The sequence below is a fragment of the Ambystoma mexicanum genome, chromosome 9, assembly GCF_040938575.1.
Source record: "Ambystoma mexicanum isolate Mex_15411 chromosome 9, UKY_AmexF1_1, whole genome shotgun sequence".
Classification (NCBI taxonomy): Eukaryota; Metazoa; Chordata; class Amphibia; order Caudata; family Ambystomatidae; genus Ambystoma; species Ambystoma mexicanum.
In genome coordinates, this window is record NC_090931.1 from 803,086,867 (window position 1) to 803,103,126 (window position 16,260).

The 16,260-nt window shown below is 45.0% G+C and overlaps 1 protein-coding gene across 5 annotated transcripts in view; it reads left to right on the top strand.

The window, feature by feature from the left end:
* The window catches only part of NCKAP1 (NCK associated protein 1), a 1,877,983-nt gene that overhangs the window by 627,925 nt on the left and 1,233,798 nt on the right, over positions 1–16,260 (top strand). For all 5 annotated transcript variants that reach the window (XM_069615779.1, XM_069615776.1, XM_069615777.1 and 2 more), the window contains one exon: positions 7,329–7,461. In XM_069615779.1, the coding sequence (XP_069471880.1) occupies positions 7,329–7,461 (133 nt within the window). The remainder of the gene's footprint in view (positions 1–7,328; positions 7,462–16,260) is intronic.

Consider the following 16,260-nt stretch of genomic DNA (forward strand, 5'->3'; position numbering starts at 1 on the left):
TTTACTGTCGAAAAAAAGGCATTCGAGCCTTTTGTTTTCGAACCTTTAACCTAGAACCGTTTTTAAGCATACGTTGATCGATCGTACAAACATTTCCTATCCACCTTACCGTAGTTTTCCTCTTTTTTTACACATGCGAAATCAGGCAGCAGGGCGTGGTCATCTTGTGATAATCTTATCCGTTGCTGCATCACCCAAGGTGGACTGCCCTGGCGGCACTAAATCATATACCCCGCCCTGAGGCTGAGATCACTAGACGTGTACTGCCAATTTCACAACGCCAATGCACGTCTCATGTCCACATTCTCTGCTCTCCAGCTAATGAGGCGTCTCCATGGAAATGGCAGGACGCCTCTTTGCTCAATAAGTATAAACAGACCAGTTCTCATCAGACATCAGATTTGCTTTTCCAGTCGTTTCTGTCTCTTTTTGAGTATTCGATGCCTCATTTCTGTTCTCTGGTCAGTTACCTTCGTTGCTTGTAGCCCGTGCGAACAGATACTAGTACCATTACTATCCATTGTAGCAGCATGCTCCGAATCGTATACTGAGAGCTCTTTGGAAACTCAGCTCCACAATGGTGATCATCACCAATGCATCTATACAGGGCTGGAAGCTACAGTGGAGGATCTTTCCATCATAGGTTGCGGGCAGGAAAGGATCTAGCTGCCCACAACCACTTCTTAGAGCTGAATTCGATTTTCAATGCAGTCAAGGCTTTTCTCCCACACATTCAGAACAAGTCCATGGTTGTTCGTATGGACAGCATGACTTCAATGTGAACAAACAGGGAGGTGCCAGGAACCTGGCCCTTTTTTCTTTTTGGTGTCCATCCTTGATAGTTGGCCATTTCGCACAACATATTTCTAATAGCACCTCACCTCTTGAGTGATCATAACCCCGAAGCCAACAGGCTCAGCAGATTTAATGTCAGGAATCCCGAATAGGACCTCAATCCCCCCAGTGTACAAGAGGTGTTCAACCTGTGGGGTCTTCCAAAAATCTATCTTTTTGCAACAAAAAAAACAACTGAAAATGCCATTCCTTAGCATCATGATTGCCTCGGCCAGGGACCACTGAGCGATGCAATCTAGATATAGTGGAACAACTGCATATAGTGGAACAACTGCATGTTGTATGTCTTTCTGCAGGTACCTCTTATTCAAAGTGTGATTGACAAGTTCTAGAGGTCTCACCATTGCAATATAATATTGGTGGTTCCCCACTGGCCAGGTAGAACTTGGTTTTCTGACCTCCTCCTTGCAGATCTCCAAGATCTGCTGTTTCAACAGTTGGGATGTTCTCCCTCCTTGCCCCTCAATCTCTAGCTGCTTGGTGCCTGAGGAATTGACTTTAGGTCACTTGGGGATTTCACCACATAATGTGAGGGTGATCCAAGAAGCCAGGAAACCATCCACAAGATCTCAATATCATAGTAAGTGGTTGTGTTTTTGCCACTGGCCTTCGGACAATAAGTTGAGTCCTCTAATGTGTCACATTAAGGTTGTATCATTTTCATTCCATCTGGCACAAACAGGTGTTCAGTTTGACACCTGCAGAACTTATTTAGCATCTGTAAGTGCTTACAGGAATGCAAATGATGTTGCTCTTTCATCAGCAAATCCTATTGTTAAATTCCACTTTGGAGTTCTTAGGATGTTCCCTCTGGTCAACAAGCTGCACCTTGTGTGGTATGTTAACATTATATCTTCAGCTCACAAACCTTGTTGAACCAGTGGCAACAGCTGACATCAAGCTGATCACTTGGAAGACCGTTTTTCTGATCGCTCTTACATCAGCTAGAGGAATTATTGACATTCAGGCCTTCTCTGTTAAACATCAAAAACTGGCAAGGTGAAACCCCAAAGTTAGTCAATACTAGGGGCCAGGTACGGTCCCTTCTAGAACGACTGCAATAACATGTAGGCCCTTAGACTACTTAAAATATTCTTATAAGAAGTGTGATAGTTTAACAGCAAGATATTTTAATGTATTGCAACTAATAGATAAAATCGATAGAAAATATTCTTGAAAAATCATTTTACCGAAAGTCCCCTCACAAAAATGCATTGCAAAATAAATGTGAATGGAGGAACGGGGACTTTAGACTAGGAGTACCTTTTTCTTTTCTAGACCTTTGGTACCACACCAGGGTTCTGTGATAAAGTGAACAAATTCCTAGTGAGTTTGATAATAAGAGGAAAAATGTCTTTGGACAATTTTGGTGATATAGAGTTTAACGGAGATCCAAAGCAGCCTGCGGTTATTATGTAACTTTTAGTCTCTTCAGAGGAAATACTTCTAAAATGGGTGAACTTTACTTAGGATTGCAAAGCTGTCTGCAATTGTGTTTGTCGGAGACGCATTGGCAAAATCTGTTCTGATCTTCTTTCGTTTCTCAGAAAAAATTGGAAAGACCATCTATGAATGTCTGGAAAGAAACCACTTGGTGTGAGAGAACCTTGGTGTTGCCTAGATCATTTCATTTGAAAAGGTAAACAACTCTTTAGTGGCACTGGCTGCATACTCTATTGTGTGGCAAAGAAATGCTGTCTTTGCATTGGTGACAGCAGTTTTCCAAGTCACAAGTTGTCTTCTGTAGAAGACCTTTACGAATGGGTTGCCTGAGCACCTTCGTTTTTATCTCTAAATGTCTTGCTAAAAAACATGTGTTACAATTTGCAAGGACTGACCTGTTCACGAGGCAGATGGGTTTTGTCAATGATGGGTTCCTGAGCTGCTGGGTAAACTGAAAGTGGACTCAACCCCAACAAACAACCATCTTCCTGAGTTTACAGGGTAGTGTGTGCCCAAAGGGGCAGAGCCCAAGGGAAAAACACTCTGGGGTAGCATGGTTCTGCCGACTCCTCGATGTCAATGGAGTATAACACTGCGGCTGTAGGATAGGCACCTCGGAACCTCCGAAGAGCAATGCTGGTAAGCAGGCTGCGAACAGCGATGCAAGAAAGAAGGTAGTTAAGCCAGACTCGGATAAAGGCTCTGATGCTGTTGCCCGCAGGAAAACGAACAGGAGAGGACAGGGATCCAGCGAGACACGGAACGGAAACAAGTACTGGAAAAACTGGAGAGACAGGGGCAAAGGAACGACACACGGCACAAAGGCAGGAAAAATGACAGCATCAATGCTTGCAAAAAAAGAAGCGACGCAAGGAGCTTACCGCTGTGAGGCTCTTTACTCAGCTTCTGACGAGCGAGTACCGTGCAGAGCTCAAACGACCCCCTAAGTCGCCATCTTGGAATAAGCTAGACTGCTTATTCTCATCCGATTTCCTGGAAGAACATAGCGCCATCTTGAGGGGAAATAATTCACTGATGTCTCTTCCTCCAGCATTCCCATAGGAATCATTGGTTCTTAACAATGTGACGTTTAGTTCTAGTGAAAACAATTGATTATGATTTAGATGTCACTAAGAGGAAGCTATTTTTAATCGAGCCATCTTGTCTACCAGTTGTATCAGTTGGTCAGGGAGGTTATCAGGTGTACCATGCAAATTAAGGGATGGGGCATATCCGTTTTGAAAAGACACATTAGCTTCAAGTGATTATTTTATGGCTTGTTTGCATGATCTTGTAGCACATGTTACAATGTTTATTTTAAAATAAATCGATTACTGGTTGAATGAATGAAAGGAATGTAAGGAAAAAGGAATCACAAATTGATCAGACCAAGTTGCTGCAAACAGATTTGATGGCTCAACTTCCAGAAGGGACTCACAAATCTCATCTATGATATGCCCTGCTTGGTGAATGGGAAGTGTAACCAGAGGTTGTAAATCTGGGTCATCAAACAAGTTTGAAAAGAAAAGCATATCTGAATCATGAGTGTAAAACTGGAAGTTCAGTTCTCCCAAAATTATTAATCTGGGTTTTAAACTAAAATCTGTCACTGATTCCACAAAAAAGAACAACTTTTTTATATATGCTGATCTGTATTTTCATAACAAATTGTAGCTTACGCCAATGGAGTGGATTTTACCATTAGGGACTCAGTCTCTGGGAAATCTGATGATATTGCTTCACTAACCCCCAGGTTTTGGTTATTAAGGATTGCAATTCCTCCTTTGTGGCTTCAAATACATACAAGCATCTGAACATCACAAGCCAGGTTCAAATGGTGAATCAAAATGTGTTTTTCACCGTATTTCGAAGTATACTTTTTAATATTTTTATGTGTACTTTGATCTCCACCTCCTGGAGTTCTGAATTTCCAATAAGTAACTTAAGAGGAACATTTTTTAATTTAATAAGGGTATGGGATGAGTGTCTCTCTTTTTGGTTCTTAGCTTGATGAAAATCCAAGCAGTATAGTTCTATCTTTAGCACACCACTGTTGTGCCTACTTTGAACGCACCGCTGCACGCCATGCTATACCGGTCCAAAAAGCTTTCAGGAGATGGTGTCTGCTGGATAATGATGAAAAGAGGTGGTCTGGCAATCATAGGAGTCATTGTGAAAGCTTTGTTGCCTGTGGTGTGTACCATTGCCTTTCACAGATGCTAATCCTGACCCACTAAAATAGGGGCAACCTTTCCATTCAGCATTAAGATAAGAAACAAACCTAAGCAATGAAATTCTTAAATTAAGAAGTAGTAAAAGTGTATGGTGAAAATGTAAGAATACCCCATACAGTACAGCGGTCTGCCACGAGTTTGTGAAATAATGCCCTCACTCAGTTGTTACTGCTAGACTGTGCTTTGTCAGAATAATAACAGTTTCCATTGTATCAGGGAGTATCAGTCGGATATCGATGGAGAAGTTGAGTACCCGCAATCATAGGGGACACTGTTCAAACTACCTTGCCCACTATAAACCCACGCCAAACAACATTGCACTCTCAAATTGGGCCAAACGTTGCCCACAGCAGTAAAATAAGAGGACCATCTAAACAATGAGATAGTTCTTAAGCTAAGAAGGACTAAAAGTGTATTTTAAAAATTCAAGAAGACCCAAATGAATCCAATAGTCTGCTGCGAGCTGGTGCTTCTCAGTCAGTAGTAATCACAAACTTTGTGAGTGGGATATATTCTTGTTTTGTGGTTTATTTTCTTTTAACTTTCTCCATTATCTGCTAGGCGAGTCTGTGTTTGATCGGTCTCTCTTCCTCCCTTCTAAAATTGACTATTAGTTCAGATGCTGATTGGAGATCTTGGGCCTTTTGGTTGAAGTGTATTTCTTGTTCACTGTTTCTGGGCAGGAAACTGGGGAAACTATCAATCTGCCTTACGTATATGCTATCCCTGTTGTACAGAAGAACTTTCCATACTTCTTCTTTGGGTATAATGCAGGTGGTTAATGTTATGCCTTCATTGGTTCATCAGGAAGTCTCAGTGAACAGGTAAGATAATATAGTTAATATGCTGTTTAAAATACTGGATACACAAACATAGTTTTTTGCGGCCCAACGTGGGGTGCTCTCCTTTTTGTATTAATTGTTGCAGGCAGTTTGGCAGAAACACCTTTGTGTTTGTGGTATGAAGTTGTCCTCTTGTTTTCCAGTATTTACTGCCCTAATAATGTGCTCCTTTCTCTGAAGGCTCTTTCTCCAAAATAAACAATTGTTTTTTCAATTAGTTGCAGAGGTTGTCAGATAAGCTAATGTTTCATATCTGCAGCAGCATGTTTTTTTTTGATGGTACATGTTGATCTGTAGCTTGAAGTTTAAGAAACAAATTGCTTGTATGTTCTATCCAGCCTTATATTTTGTAACACTGTATTAGCAGATTAAAGTTTCATGGCTACTTTAAAAAATCCACTCTGTGACCCTTTGCTTGCCACTTGAGTTTAGTGGTATATTTATCAGGCCGGCTCTGGCTCAGTCGTTTTTGGTGGTAAGAAGATTGGAACAAATGGATATGGCAATTAATTACTTGTGTGATTGGGCCTTTACCGTTGCTACCTTCACTTGACCAGGTGGTTTAGTTTTGAAATCAATATGCTTTAAACTTGCATTATGTGAAACCTTGGGTCTTGCCATGTAATATATATTTTCTTATCATAAAAAAACCTCCTGATTTTTTTATGTTATTGAACATTTATAAAGTGCTCAAACAGAAAGGCAAGAGAGCTGTAGTGAAACAGAGAAAAGGATACTTACTGCAATGTAGCCATATAGGTAGTCTGAGAGATATTGACAAATAGGCTTTTCTGAATGAAATGAGGTTAGAAGCAGACACAGGGGTTACTGGAAGTTTGTTCCAAAGCCAACAACCCTGAACTGAGAACATTTTTCCACCTGCTGAGTTTAACTTAGTTTAGATGAGTATTCTCTTTCTAGTCATGTCAATCATTAGTTCTTTCTTTTCATATTGTGTGTAGTTTCTGCAAGACATTTCAGACAGTGTTTGCATTCTGTGATCATAAGAAGTGGTGCCGTAGATAGATTGGTTTATGGAGTTTGGGACCAAAACGTTATTTCTTTACTGTGGTTTACAGTTGATTTGCCTACATGCTGCAACAAAGAAGAATGCTGTAGTTCAGCTCCTTGGTGGTGTTACATTTTCTGCTAGATCATGATTGGTATGAAGGATGATGCTTTTATGCTATTGGTTCATTTTCTTTCCCTTGTTTGAGGCAAGATTGAGTTCTTTTTTATGGTTATTTTACTGTTAGGTGAAAGTAAAAAAAACATAAGTAAGTAGTTGCCACCATATCATTAAATAAATCAAAGTTTCCTCAGTGCTAGTTGGAAAACTGCAATTTTCACCAATTTTCTTCAAAGCAGAAAGAAGAAATGCCATCAATTTTAACCAAGCTTCCCATAGTTTCACTTTCGCTGAATCACAGTATTTTGGCAGCGATCAACTTTATTAAATCGTTTTTTTGGTGGCAATTTTGTGAAGAACTATTCATTTTGTCAAGCCTCTCAGTTTTTGTTAATCCTCATAGGTTATATAGGTTTCTTTTGAAGATCTTAATGAATGATGTTTTTTTCCAAACACTGTCATGTTTTTCTTGCCTAATAACCAGTCGGTATGAGTTAGGCACACCCTGCTTAAATCTGTGGGGAAACCTGGAGGTCTTGTTAAAATCTTGAGCTGACAAGCTCACTCTTATCCCTTCAGAGTTTGATGTATTGCTTACCATTTATTGGGTTATACTAATGGGAACAAAAATGAATACAGCACAACGTTATAGAAAAAACAGCAATCACAAGCACTAGTTATAATCAACTTGTTAAAGTCCTTTTTGTACAATCATTGGAAACCTCCATAGGAATGTCTGCTTTTATACTTTAGTAAAAAGAAAATGGAGCATAAACCAGCAGCCTGTCTAACATTTGTGCAACTTTTCTTGTTTGACTTACTAAGGCACATAGCTGAACTGATATTTTATATGGAAGAGCTCCGAGCCCATGTGCGAAAATATGGTCCTGTGATGCAGCGATATTATGTGCAGTACCTGTCTGGCTTTGATGCAGTCGTCCTAAATGAGCTTGTGCAGGTAAGACGGTCATGAGTTTTAGAAGGCTGTACAGTGTAAGTGATAACGTTTTGTTCGCATTCTAAAATATAGCACGAAATGGAGTTGATTCTATCTTAAGAAGTGTGTCTACAAGAAGAACCATAAAAACAACGTTGATTCTTAGTGCTCATTCTATCAAGTTAAATTACAGATTCTTAAGAACACTTTTGTGAATTCTTCAATGCTGTTAAAGTACTACAAATGTGGTTCATGATAGTTACTAACTCATACGTCCCATCCCCAACATGGGGACTTTACCGGGACCTTTGGCAGTGAAAAATTGAGCTTCCCCTTTAAATTTAGTATAGCGTGCTGAGGTGCGGACTCGGCGTGGGAATGCCTCACTGAGGCCCCGCCATCTGGCGCCTCACACCAGTCACATTTTCCACACAGACGGTGTGAGATCTGACAGCCAGCGTAGAGACTTTCTTAACTTTCTGCTTGCTCCCCGTTTTAGTTTTTCAATCTTATTTTACCTCCCTTCGGTGCCTCGCCTCCCCTGGCGCATGTCGGCTGCAGGAGGATTCACGAGATGTGCCTCATGCGACCGCTCGTTCCCGGCCTCGGAACCCCATGCACTCTGTCTTGAGTGCCTGGAGCCTGACCGCCACTGGGATACGTGTGGGGCTTGCAGCGCTCTCGGGCACATGGCATTGACATTTTATTTATTTGTGCTTTTAGTTCAAATAATGAGCTTTTAACAAATACAAATAGAAACATTTCATTTATCATACAAAAACGAATTTAAGATCAAAACAAGCTATTTCATCAGTTTTAGATTTCCAATTCTCACAATACAGCGTACTGATATCAATACAGATACAAATATAAATACAGATACAAATAAAGCCCAAGATAAATATAGCTACAGACATATTCCAGTTTTCCCATTTCAAACTCTAGGTTCACCCGCTTCACCTTACCACCAGCTACAAATCTTTGTTTTATTCATGTTAATAGCGACACACATAATTCAGCAGGGCTCTAAATTTTGCTTTAACGCCATTAATGGTCCGGTCCATAATGACAAGATCATCAACGTAAAGTGCACATGCAACTAAGCTAGAACCGATCTTTATCGAGCAACCTGTGTAGAGTGTAGACAAATGATAATTTCTAGCAGCCAATTTGGGCATCCCAGTTTGTACAGTTTTTCCCACAGCATCACACGATTCACTGAATCAAAAGCAGAGGAAAAATCGACAAATACAAGATATATCACAGGACTACCCTTTTTGGCTGCCTCCTCGATCACACCATCCAATAGCCTAATGTTATGGGTTGTGCTTGATCCCGGTCTGAAGCCGGTCTGTGTATTGTGCAATATTTCAGCGTCATCGACCCACTTCTATATTTTTGCCAGTACCAGTGATGCAAACAGCTTCCCGATCACGTCCAGGAGCGAGAGCAGTTGGTAGTTCTCCGGCTGCTCTCTATCACCTTTCTTGTAAACTGTTTTTTATTGTTTTTAGCTCAAATAATGAGCTTTTTACAAATAAAAATAAAAACGTTTCATTTATCATACAAAAATGAATTTATCAAAACAAACTATTTAATCAGCTTTAGGTTTCAAATTCTTAAAATACAGCGTATTAATATAATTACGAGCTTTTTACAAATAAAAATAAAAACGTTTCATTTATCATACAAAAATGAATTTATCAAAACAAACTATTTAATCAGCTTTAGGTTTCAAATTCTTAAAATACAGCATAGTAGTATAATTACAGATACAAATACGAATTCAGATACAAATACATTCCGTTTCTTGAGGGCCTGAGGCCCGACCACCGCTGGGATGCCTGTGCGGCTTGCAGCGCTCTCAGCACAGGGCATTGAAGAATCGGTTGTCGCAGTGGAGGGAGATCTTCCACACTTCTCCTCCGCCCCACCTTAAGGACTTTGTCTGCAGGACCTCTCAAGACAAGTTAATGCCCTCTGTTCAGCACAGCTCCACAGCACTGCGACTCCTTCCCCGGGTGCCCACGGACAAGTGTTCCTCGGATTCAGGTTCTGGCAGGCCCGAGGCCTCTAAGCTACCGGCTCTCAAGCCGAGAGGCTCTACCGGGCTGTCCTCGGAAGGATGATCAAGTTCATCCTTTTCTTCGACCCTAAGGGGTAAGGGACGTCGGGTGCCACCTCCATGAGTCATTCCTTGGCACAATCACACACAGGTGTCAAGGGTGTCTAGCCTACTGGATCTCGCTCTGAGGTCGTGAGTCAGGGCGTTACGACTAACGGCCGAGAGTTCAGCGCCTACCAGGGCGATTTCTGAGGTTGACGCTTCTGCTTTGGGTCAAGACCCAAGCTGTATCCTCCCATGTCTGAGGCCTATCGTGGCTCAGGGTCTTCACACCCTCCTGCCCAGAGTGTGGATGCAAGGCTTCAGAATGACGGAGAGGCACATGACGGTTCCATGTAATGTCGCCACAAAAATATCGGCATACAAAAATATCGCCGAAATATTTTCGTTTTTTGTGGCGACATTATTGCATGGAACATGCGGGGGACACCCCGCAACCCCCAAATGTTTATTTTTTTATTTTTATTTTTTTAATTTTTTTTTTTGCCCCTTTCGCCATATATATGGTCACACAAATAATATCGCAACAACATTTTCCGGATATTATTTACGGCGACCATATATGTGGCGATATTATTACCTGATACCCACGTGATGGAGCCTGCCAGACCAGTGGCCATTTTGTATTCAACTCATGGCCTGCCCGTTCTTTCGCCCATTGAATGGGATTTGCAGGAAGATCCCAGTCCCATTCCCTCTGGAAACGGCAGCGGTCTTAATGGTACAGGCATCTGGTCTCCTCAGGGAGTATATCTACCCATCGCAGCCTTTACAGTTACACGCCTCATGCACCTCAGAACTTTGCCAGAATCGGCAACCCAGCGCCTCGGAGGGCCAAGCCCCTAGGGATCCGGTGGCTAGCGAGGACCGTTTCTTCAAGTGATTCCTCTTCCTCATGCATTCCCCTCCGATGACAGGGCTCCTGAAGGATATAGTAAAGGAGGTGATCCCGCAGGTGGTGCCTCCCCGGCCTCCTGCTATGGGTCCTCCTCCCAATCCTTCAGCACTTCCGGTTCTAGTGCCGGTCCCTCCCCAGACCAGGCCCTACCGGCTATTCAGACCCCTCCACCACCACAACCCCTCCCCTTAACAGCCATTGCACCTGTTTTCGGCTCCGGATTTAGGGGAACCCTGCCAGCACCTGTGTCCCAGGGCCCGGACTTCCTGTAGTCAGTCGAAAGGGGGGGCACGTCGGCAATGACACCCTGGACGATGAACCATCAGCATCCTCTCATGACCGGCTTTAGGCCTCTGCCAGAGGAAGCCCCGCAGGATTCGGGAGTGCTAGCAGATGTTTTGGGCAAGTGTACCATGATCCGGTCTGGCGAGAAAAGTCTGGTAGAAACCCAGGGCCAACGCCCAGATGAACAAGAAGCTAGATAGCAGGTTCAGGCTGACGGACAGGTAGCCAATCCTCCTGGAATCCCACCCACAGCCCCATTCTTCAGTGGTGGCTGCCGCCTCACTATATTCTGAACCATCGTCTTTATTGTCTTCGTCTTCCTCCACAGGAGCCACCTCCAATTGTTTTTCCAAGGAGGACAAGGTCCTTGAGTCTTTGGGCAAACGCTGTTATGCCAGTTGAGGACTGCATCTGCCGCAAGCGAACACCAACGCCCTTTTAGTCGCAGCAAACCAGAAGCCATGGCGGGAGCTCGGGGAGTTTCTGCCCATCCTCCCTTTGGAGAGGCAAGCCTCCTTGAAGGCCAGACTGGCGGATGCCCATGCCGTTGCGCAGGACCTCATGAAGTCTTTAATCTTCCACATCAACTAAGCCAGCAGAGGGCTGTGCCTGGACGTCGCGATGAGAAGGGCGGCATCAATGCATGCCACTAACTTTTTGTCTGACGTACAAGAGCGGATCTTTGATCTGCCCTTTAAGGGCGTGGACCTCTTTCATTCATCAACCGATTACGAGTTGACAAAGAAACACCACTCAAACCGCCAAGTCCTTGGACATCCTGACAAAGGCAGGGCAAAAGTCCTTCATTCAATCTCAGGGCAGGACGGAATTTAGACCCAGCGCTTTCGCCGGCTTCAAGGGTTTTCAGGGACACGGTACGCGGGGGCCTGACGGGTCCCCAAGCAACAACAGGAGGAAGCAGCAGAGGACTTCATGCTGGTCTTTTCACTCCCCCTCCTCTGCTCCCGACGCCAAGAAACAGTGACGTCAAGGCTCTGGGAACAGAGCTGCACACTAGATGGCCGATTGGCTCTTTTCCAGGACAGCTGGAAGCATCTTTTCATCCATAGTCTCCACGGGATTCAGTCTTCCTCCTCTTCCTATACCATCTTCTCCTCCTCTTTGTCAGATCAGGTCCCGGCTCTTTTACAGGCGGTAGAGCAGGTTCCTCAATCGGACAGGGGCTCTAGTTTCTACTCCAGGACTTTTGCGGTACCCAAGAACAGCCATGCTGCATTCAGGGTTGTCCTGGACCTATCATTTCTCAATCTGTCTTTACCGCTAGAACGCTTCAAGATGATTACTGCTGCGCACAAAACAGAGTCTGTGTGAAGGGGACTGAATGTGTTCCCTAGACTTCCAGTATGCGTATCTGCACGTCGCCATCTACCACCGCCTTCGGAGGTTTCTGCAGTTCACGATTATGTCGTACCAGTTTCAGTACAAGGTGCTGCCTTTTGATCTGATCTCGGCCCCTCGTGTCTTCACGAAGTTGAATGCAATGGCGGGTCTCCTCCACTTGGAGAGCATCACCTATACCCCTACCTGGATGGATGACTGGCTGGTGAGGGCAGGGTCCCCCAAGGTGGTGAAGGACTCCTGCCGGAGGTTGGCGGATATGCTTCATCAGCTGGGGTTCTCCCTTGGCCAGAAGAAGTCACAATTGTGCCCCTCCCAGGATCTGGTCTTCCTAGGGGTGCGTTGGAACAAGGCCATTGAACGGGTGTTTCCCACGCCCGAGAGGATTCTCTCTCTTCTCAAGGCGATAGGGCACTTTTTGGCGAACTCTACCACCTTGGCATGGTGGTCCCAGCACCTTCTGGGCCTGATAGCCTCCTGTGTGCTCACTGTACAGCACGCCTCCGGCTCCACCTAGCGGCCAATTGGGATCAGGAGACGGGACCTCAGTCGGACAGGATCCCAATACCCCGCTACTCTTGAACAATTTTGCTTGTGGCTGATGGACGGCAGTGTTTCTGTGGGAGTTCCTTTCAGCCAACCAGAGCCTACCCTTGTGGCGACAACAGACTCCTCTCTTTCAGGCTTGGGGGGGCTACTCTGGAGAGCTATGCGATTCAGGACGTATGGTCCAGGGCAGAAGCCCTACTGCATATCAGTCTGCTCGAGCTCCGGGCAGTGGGCCTGGCCGTCAAGGCATTTCTGCCCCTCATCAAGGACAGGTCTCTTCTGGTCTACTAGAATGTTTTACCTGAACAAGCAGGCTGGCACCCATTACCACCCCCCCTCCTCATCTGCATGTAGGCGGTATCAATTTGGGAATGGGCCGTGACGGAGGGGGTTTGGATTTCTGCAGTCCACCTCCTGGGGGACAGCAATGCAGAAGCGGAACAGCTGAGCTGCTTGGAGTTCAACGCCTACGAGTGAGAGTTGCACACCGACTCCTTGTTGCCCCTGTTCCAGCATTGGGAGGTCGCGGACCTGGACTTGTTCGGATCTCCTCGGAAATTCCAAGTGTCCCCAGTTTGCTTCGTGGGCTTGAAAGGTCAGGGGACTCTGGGCGACGCCTTCCAGATCTGTTGACACGGCCACAGGTGTTATGCCTTCCTCCCCCCCCACATCCTCCTCTGCAAGTTCCGGGCTTTAGTGGGCTGCAGCGTCATCCTGATTGCCCCCCACTGGCTTTTGATAACCTGGTTTTCGGATCTGCTGCAGTTGTGCTCTCAGGGTCCTGTCCACTTTCTGATCGCCAGCAGGGGCTTCCTGGCGTAGCAGGACGGGGCAGTGAAACATCCGGACCTGGCCAGGCTGGCGCTGGCAGCCTGGTTCCTGACCAGCTGAGGCCTCTGGAGGCTCAATTTTCACATGGCAACTGGGACATCGTTCAACAGGACAGAAGGCCCTCTACTCGGTCCCAGTGTAAGAGCAAATGGACTTGGTTCTACCATTGGGCTCGTGACAAGGGTCTGGATCCTGTCACCTGCCCTCTGGGTGACGTAGTTTTTTTCAGCACACTTGGCCAGTTCTGGAGTTCAAGTGGATACTTGCTGCACTTATTTGGCGGCCATTGGGGCTTACAAGAATTCCCCATAGCATGTGTTTCGGGGGCCGACTCAGTGGTTAAGGCCCACCGTAAGGGGTTCTGTAGGCTTTTTCCTCCGGTGCATAGGCCGCACCCGGTCTGGGTCCTCATTGTGTTTCTTGCAGCCTTACAGCGCAAAGCTTTCAAGAACAATGGCCTCTGTGGACATTAGCTTGGTAACACTAAAGACAGTTCTACTGGTAGCTCTCACCTGTGCACGCAGGGTCAGTGAACTGCCGGCGTTGTCTTCATGCGAACACTTCACCACGTTTCACGACGTCAAGGTAATCCTGTGCACTCACCCAAACTTCTTGCACAAAGTGGTCTCTCCATTTCATCTGTATCAAGAGATCTGCCTGCCGGGGTGTTTTCAGAGGCCGAAGGGTCCTACACTCCTTGAACTTCAAGAGGGTCCTCAAGTTTTACCTCTCTCGGATGAAATCCTTCAGAAAGTCTGCAGCATTGTTTGCGACTTTTGGGGGTTCTTCCCCCCGGCTCTCAGGTTTCCAAGGCTTCCATCGCCCCTTGGAGACTTACACAGCCATGGGCAAACCAGTTCCGGAGGGAATTCACGCTCAAGCTGTCAGAGCTAAGGCCACGCCCGTCGCATTCCAGAGACCTGTTTCTTGGGATGTCATCAGCAAGGTGGCTACATGGGCCACTCCGTCGGCCTTCTGTAAGCACTATTCCCTGGATTCCAGCTCCATGCGCAATGCTGCGGGCAAGAACCTTTTTGCTTCGTCCTAGATATGAGGCAGGTTGTCATGGCTCCACCCTACGGCTTTGTTCGGTGGAATGACCCACAAGGATGGAGGAATGGGGACGGGACGTATGAGTAATCAAAGTAACTCACTGTAGTGACTAGAGTACTCGTAGCCACCTTTCCTCCATACGTCCCACCCACCTTCCCCCGCTAGTATGCCAGAGCTAGTATGTAATGAGGGTGTCCAGTCAAAGGATTGATTACAAAAGGCTCGAATGCAAAAGGGGAGAGTCATTAGGCTCGAAAACAAAAGGTTTGAATTGTTTAATTTATATATTTATTTTTGGTTTTCTGTGTAGGTAGGTTAAGTGTTTTTGACCACAAAAACAGGGGTTTGCGGGGCCCCCCCACCAAAAATATATATTAAAAAATATATTTTTTTTTCGAACCTTTTGTTTTCGAGACTATTGACTCGAACCTTTTGTCATCCGACCCTTTGCAGTCAATCCTTTGACCTATAAACTGTAATGAGGATAGCTATATATCTAAGTGTCCGATGTCTTCAAAGGGGACTGAGGTGAGGTGCCAGAGGGCGGGGCCTCGGTGGGGCATTCCAACGCCCCTGCACGCTATACTAATTTTAAAGGAGAGACTCAATTTTTCGATGCCAAAGATTCTTGTACAGTCCCCATGTTGGGGGACACCCACAAGGATGGAGAAAAGGGAACTAGGGACTTAAGAGTACTCTAGTCACTACGGTGAGTAACTTTAATTTCTTTGATAGCCTCTATTGTAAGTAATAATCTAGATCAATTGTTTTGGGGCAGAAATCCCTTAATTTCTCAATTTCGTAGTATTTACTAATTTTCATTTTGCAACCCCCTTCTAAATTAATATATTTAAATAAAGCCATTATGATAAATATCACATGAATGGGTAAGTCTGCTCACTTAAGGTGTCATACTTAAGGGGACCTTCGGAACCCATATACTGTGGTATCTCATGGGTATCCCTAAACTCTATATATTTTTACTTCTGAAGGCCAGTGCATTTTTGCCTCTCAGCATTGCTGGATGAGCACATTTCAGGTTGTTTGGGGTCCTTTGATGAATTTGGTAGCCTGTGGTCACACGCTATCCTTTCCGCTCCTTATGTAACTTCATGTCAGTGCATTGATTTGGTTGTCTTTTGTTGAATATCTTGTTTGTTAAAAATGCCACTGGGGGCCCTGCATGCTGTCGGGGTTGGTGCTAAAATAGCCGCAACCCTCCATCATAGGCTAAGCATCGTAAAACAGTGCACTTTCAGAATTTAGTGTTGCATTTGTATTTGTATTTATTGATTTATAAAGCGTTTTACACCAAAGCGCTGTACAAGTTAACAACTTAATACATAAAACATAAACGTAAACAATATAACAGTAGAAGCGAAGTTACAATATGAATCAGTCAATAAAACAGCAAGAAGAGCAATTAACTGAAGGGAGATGGGGAGAATAGTGGAGTAGGACTAGGTGGGGTGGGGACAGGTAAGGGGTAGGAGGAGGGAAGGGGAAGGGAGCGAGTGGGGAGGTGGGGGAGGGGAGGGAAATGGTAAAGGGGAAAGAGAGGGAGGCAGGGAGGGGAGGCAGGAAGGGGAAGGAATTTCTAGGAGGGGAGTGGAGAAGGAGAGATTTAAGGGAGGTGTGGAATGAGAAGATGGGGGAAGAGCAGATTGCAAGAGGTAGGGAGTTCCAGTGCAGGGGGGCTAGGAGTTGGAAGGAGCGGAAA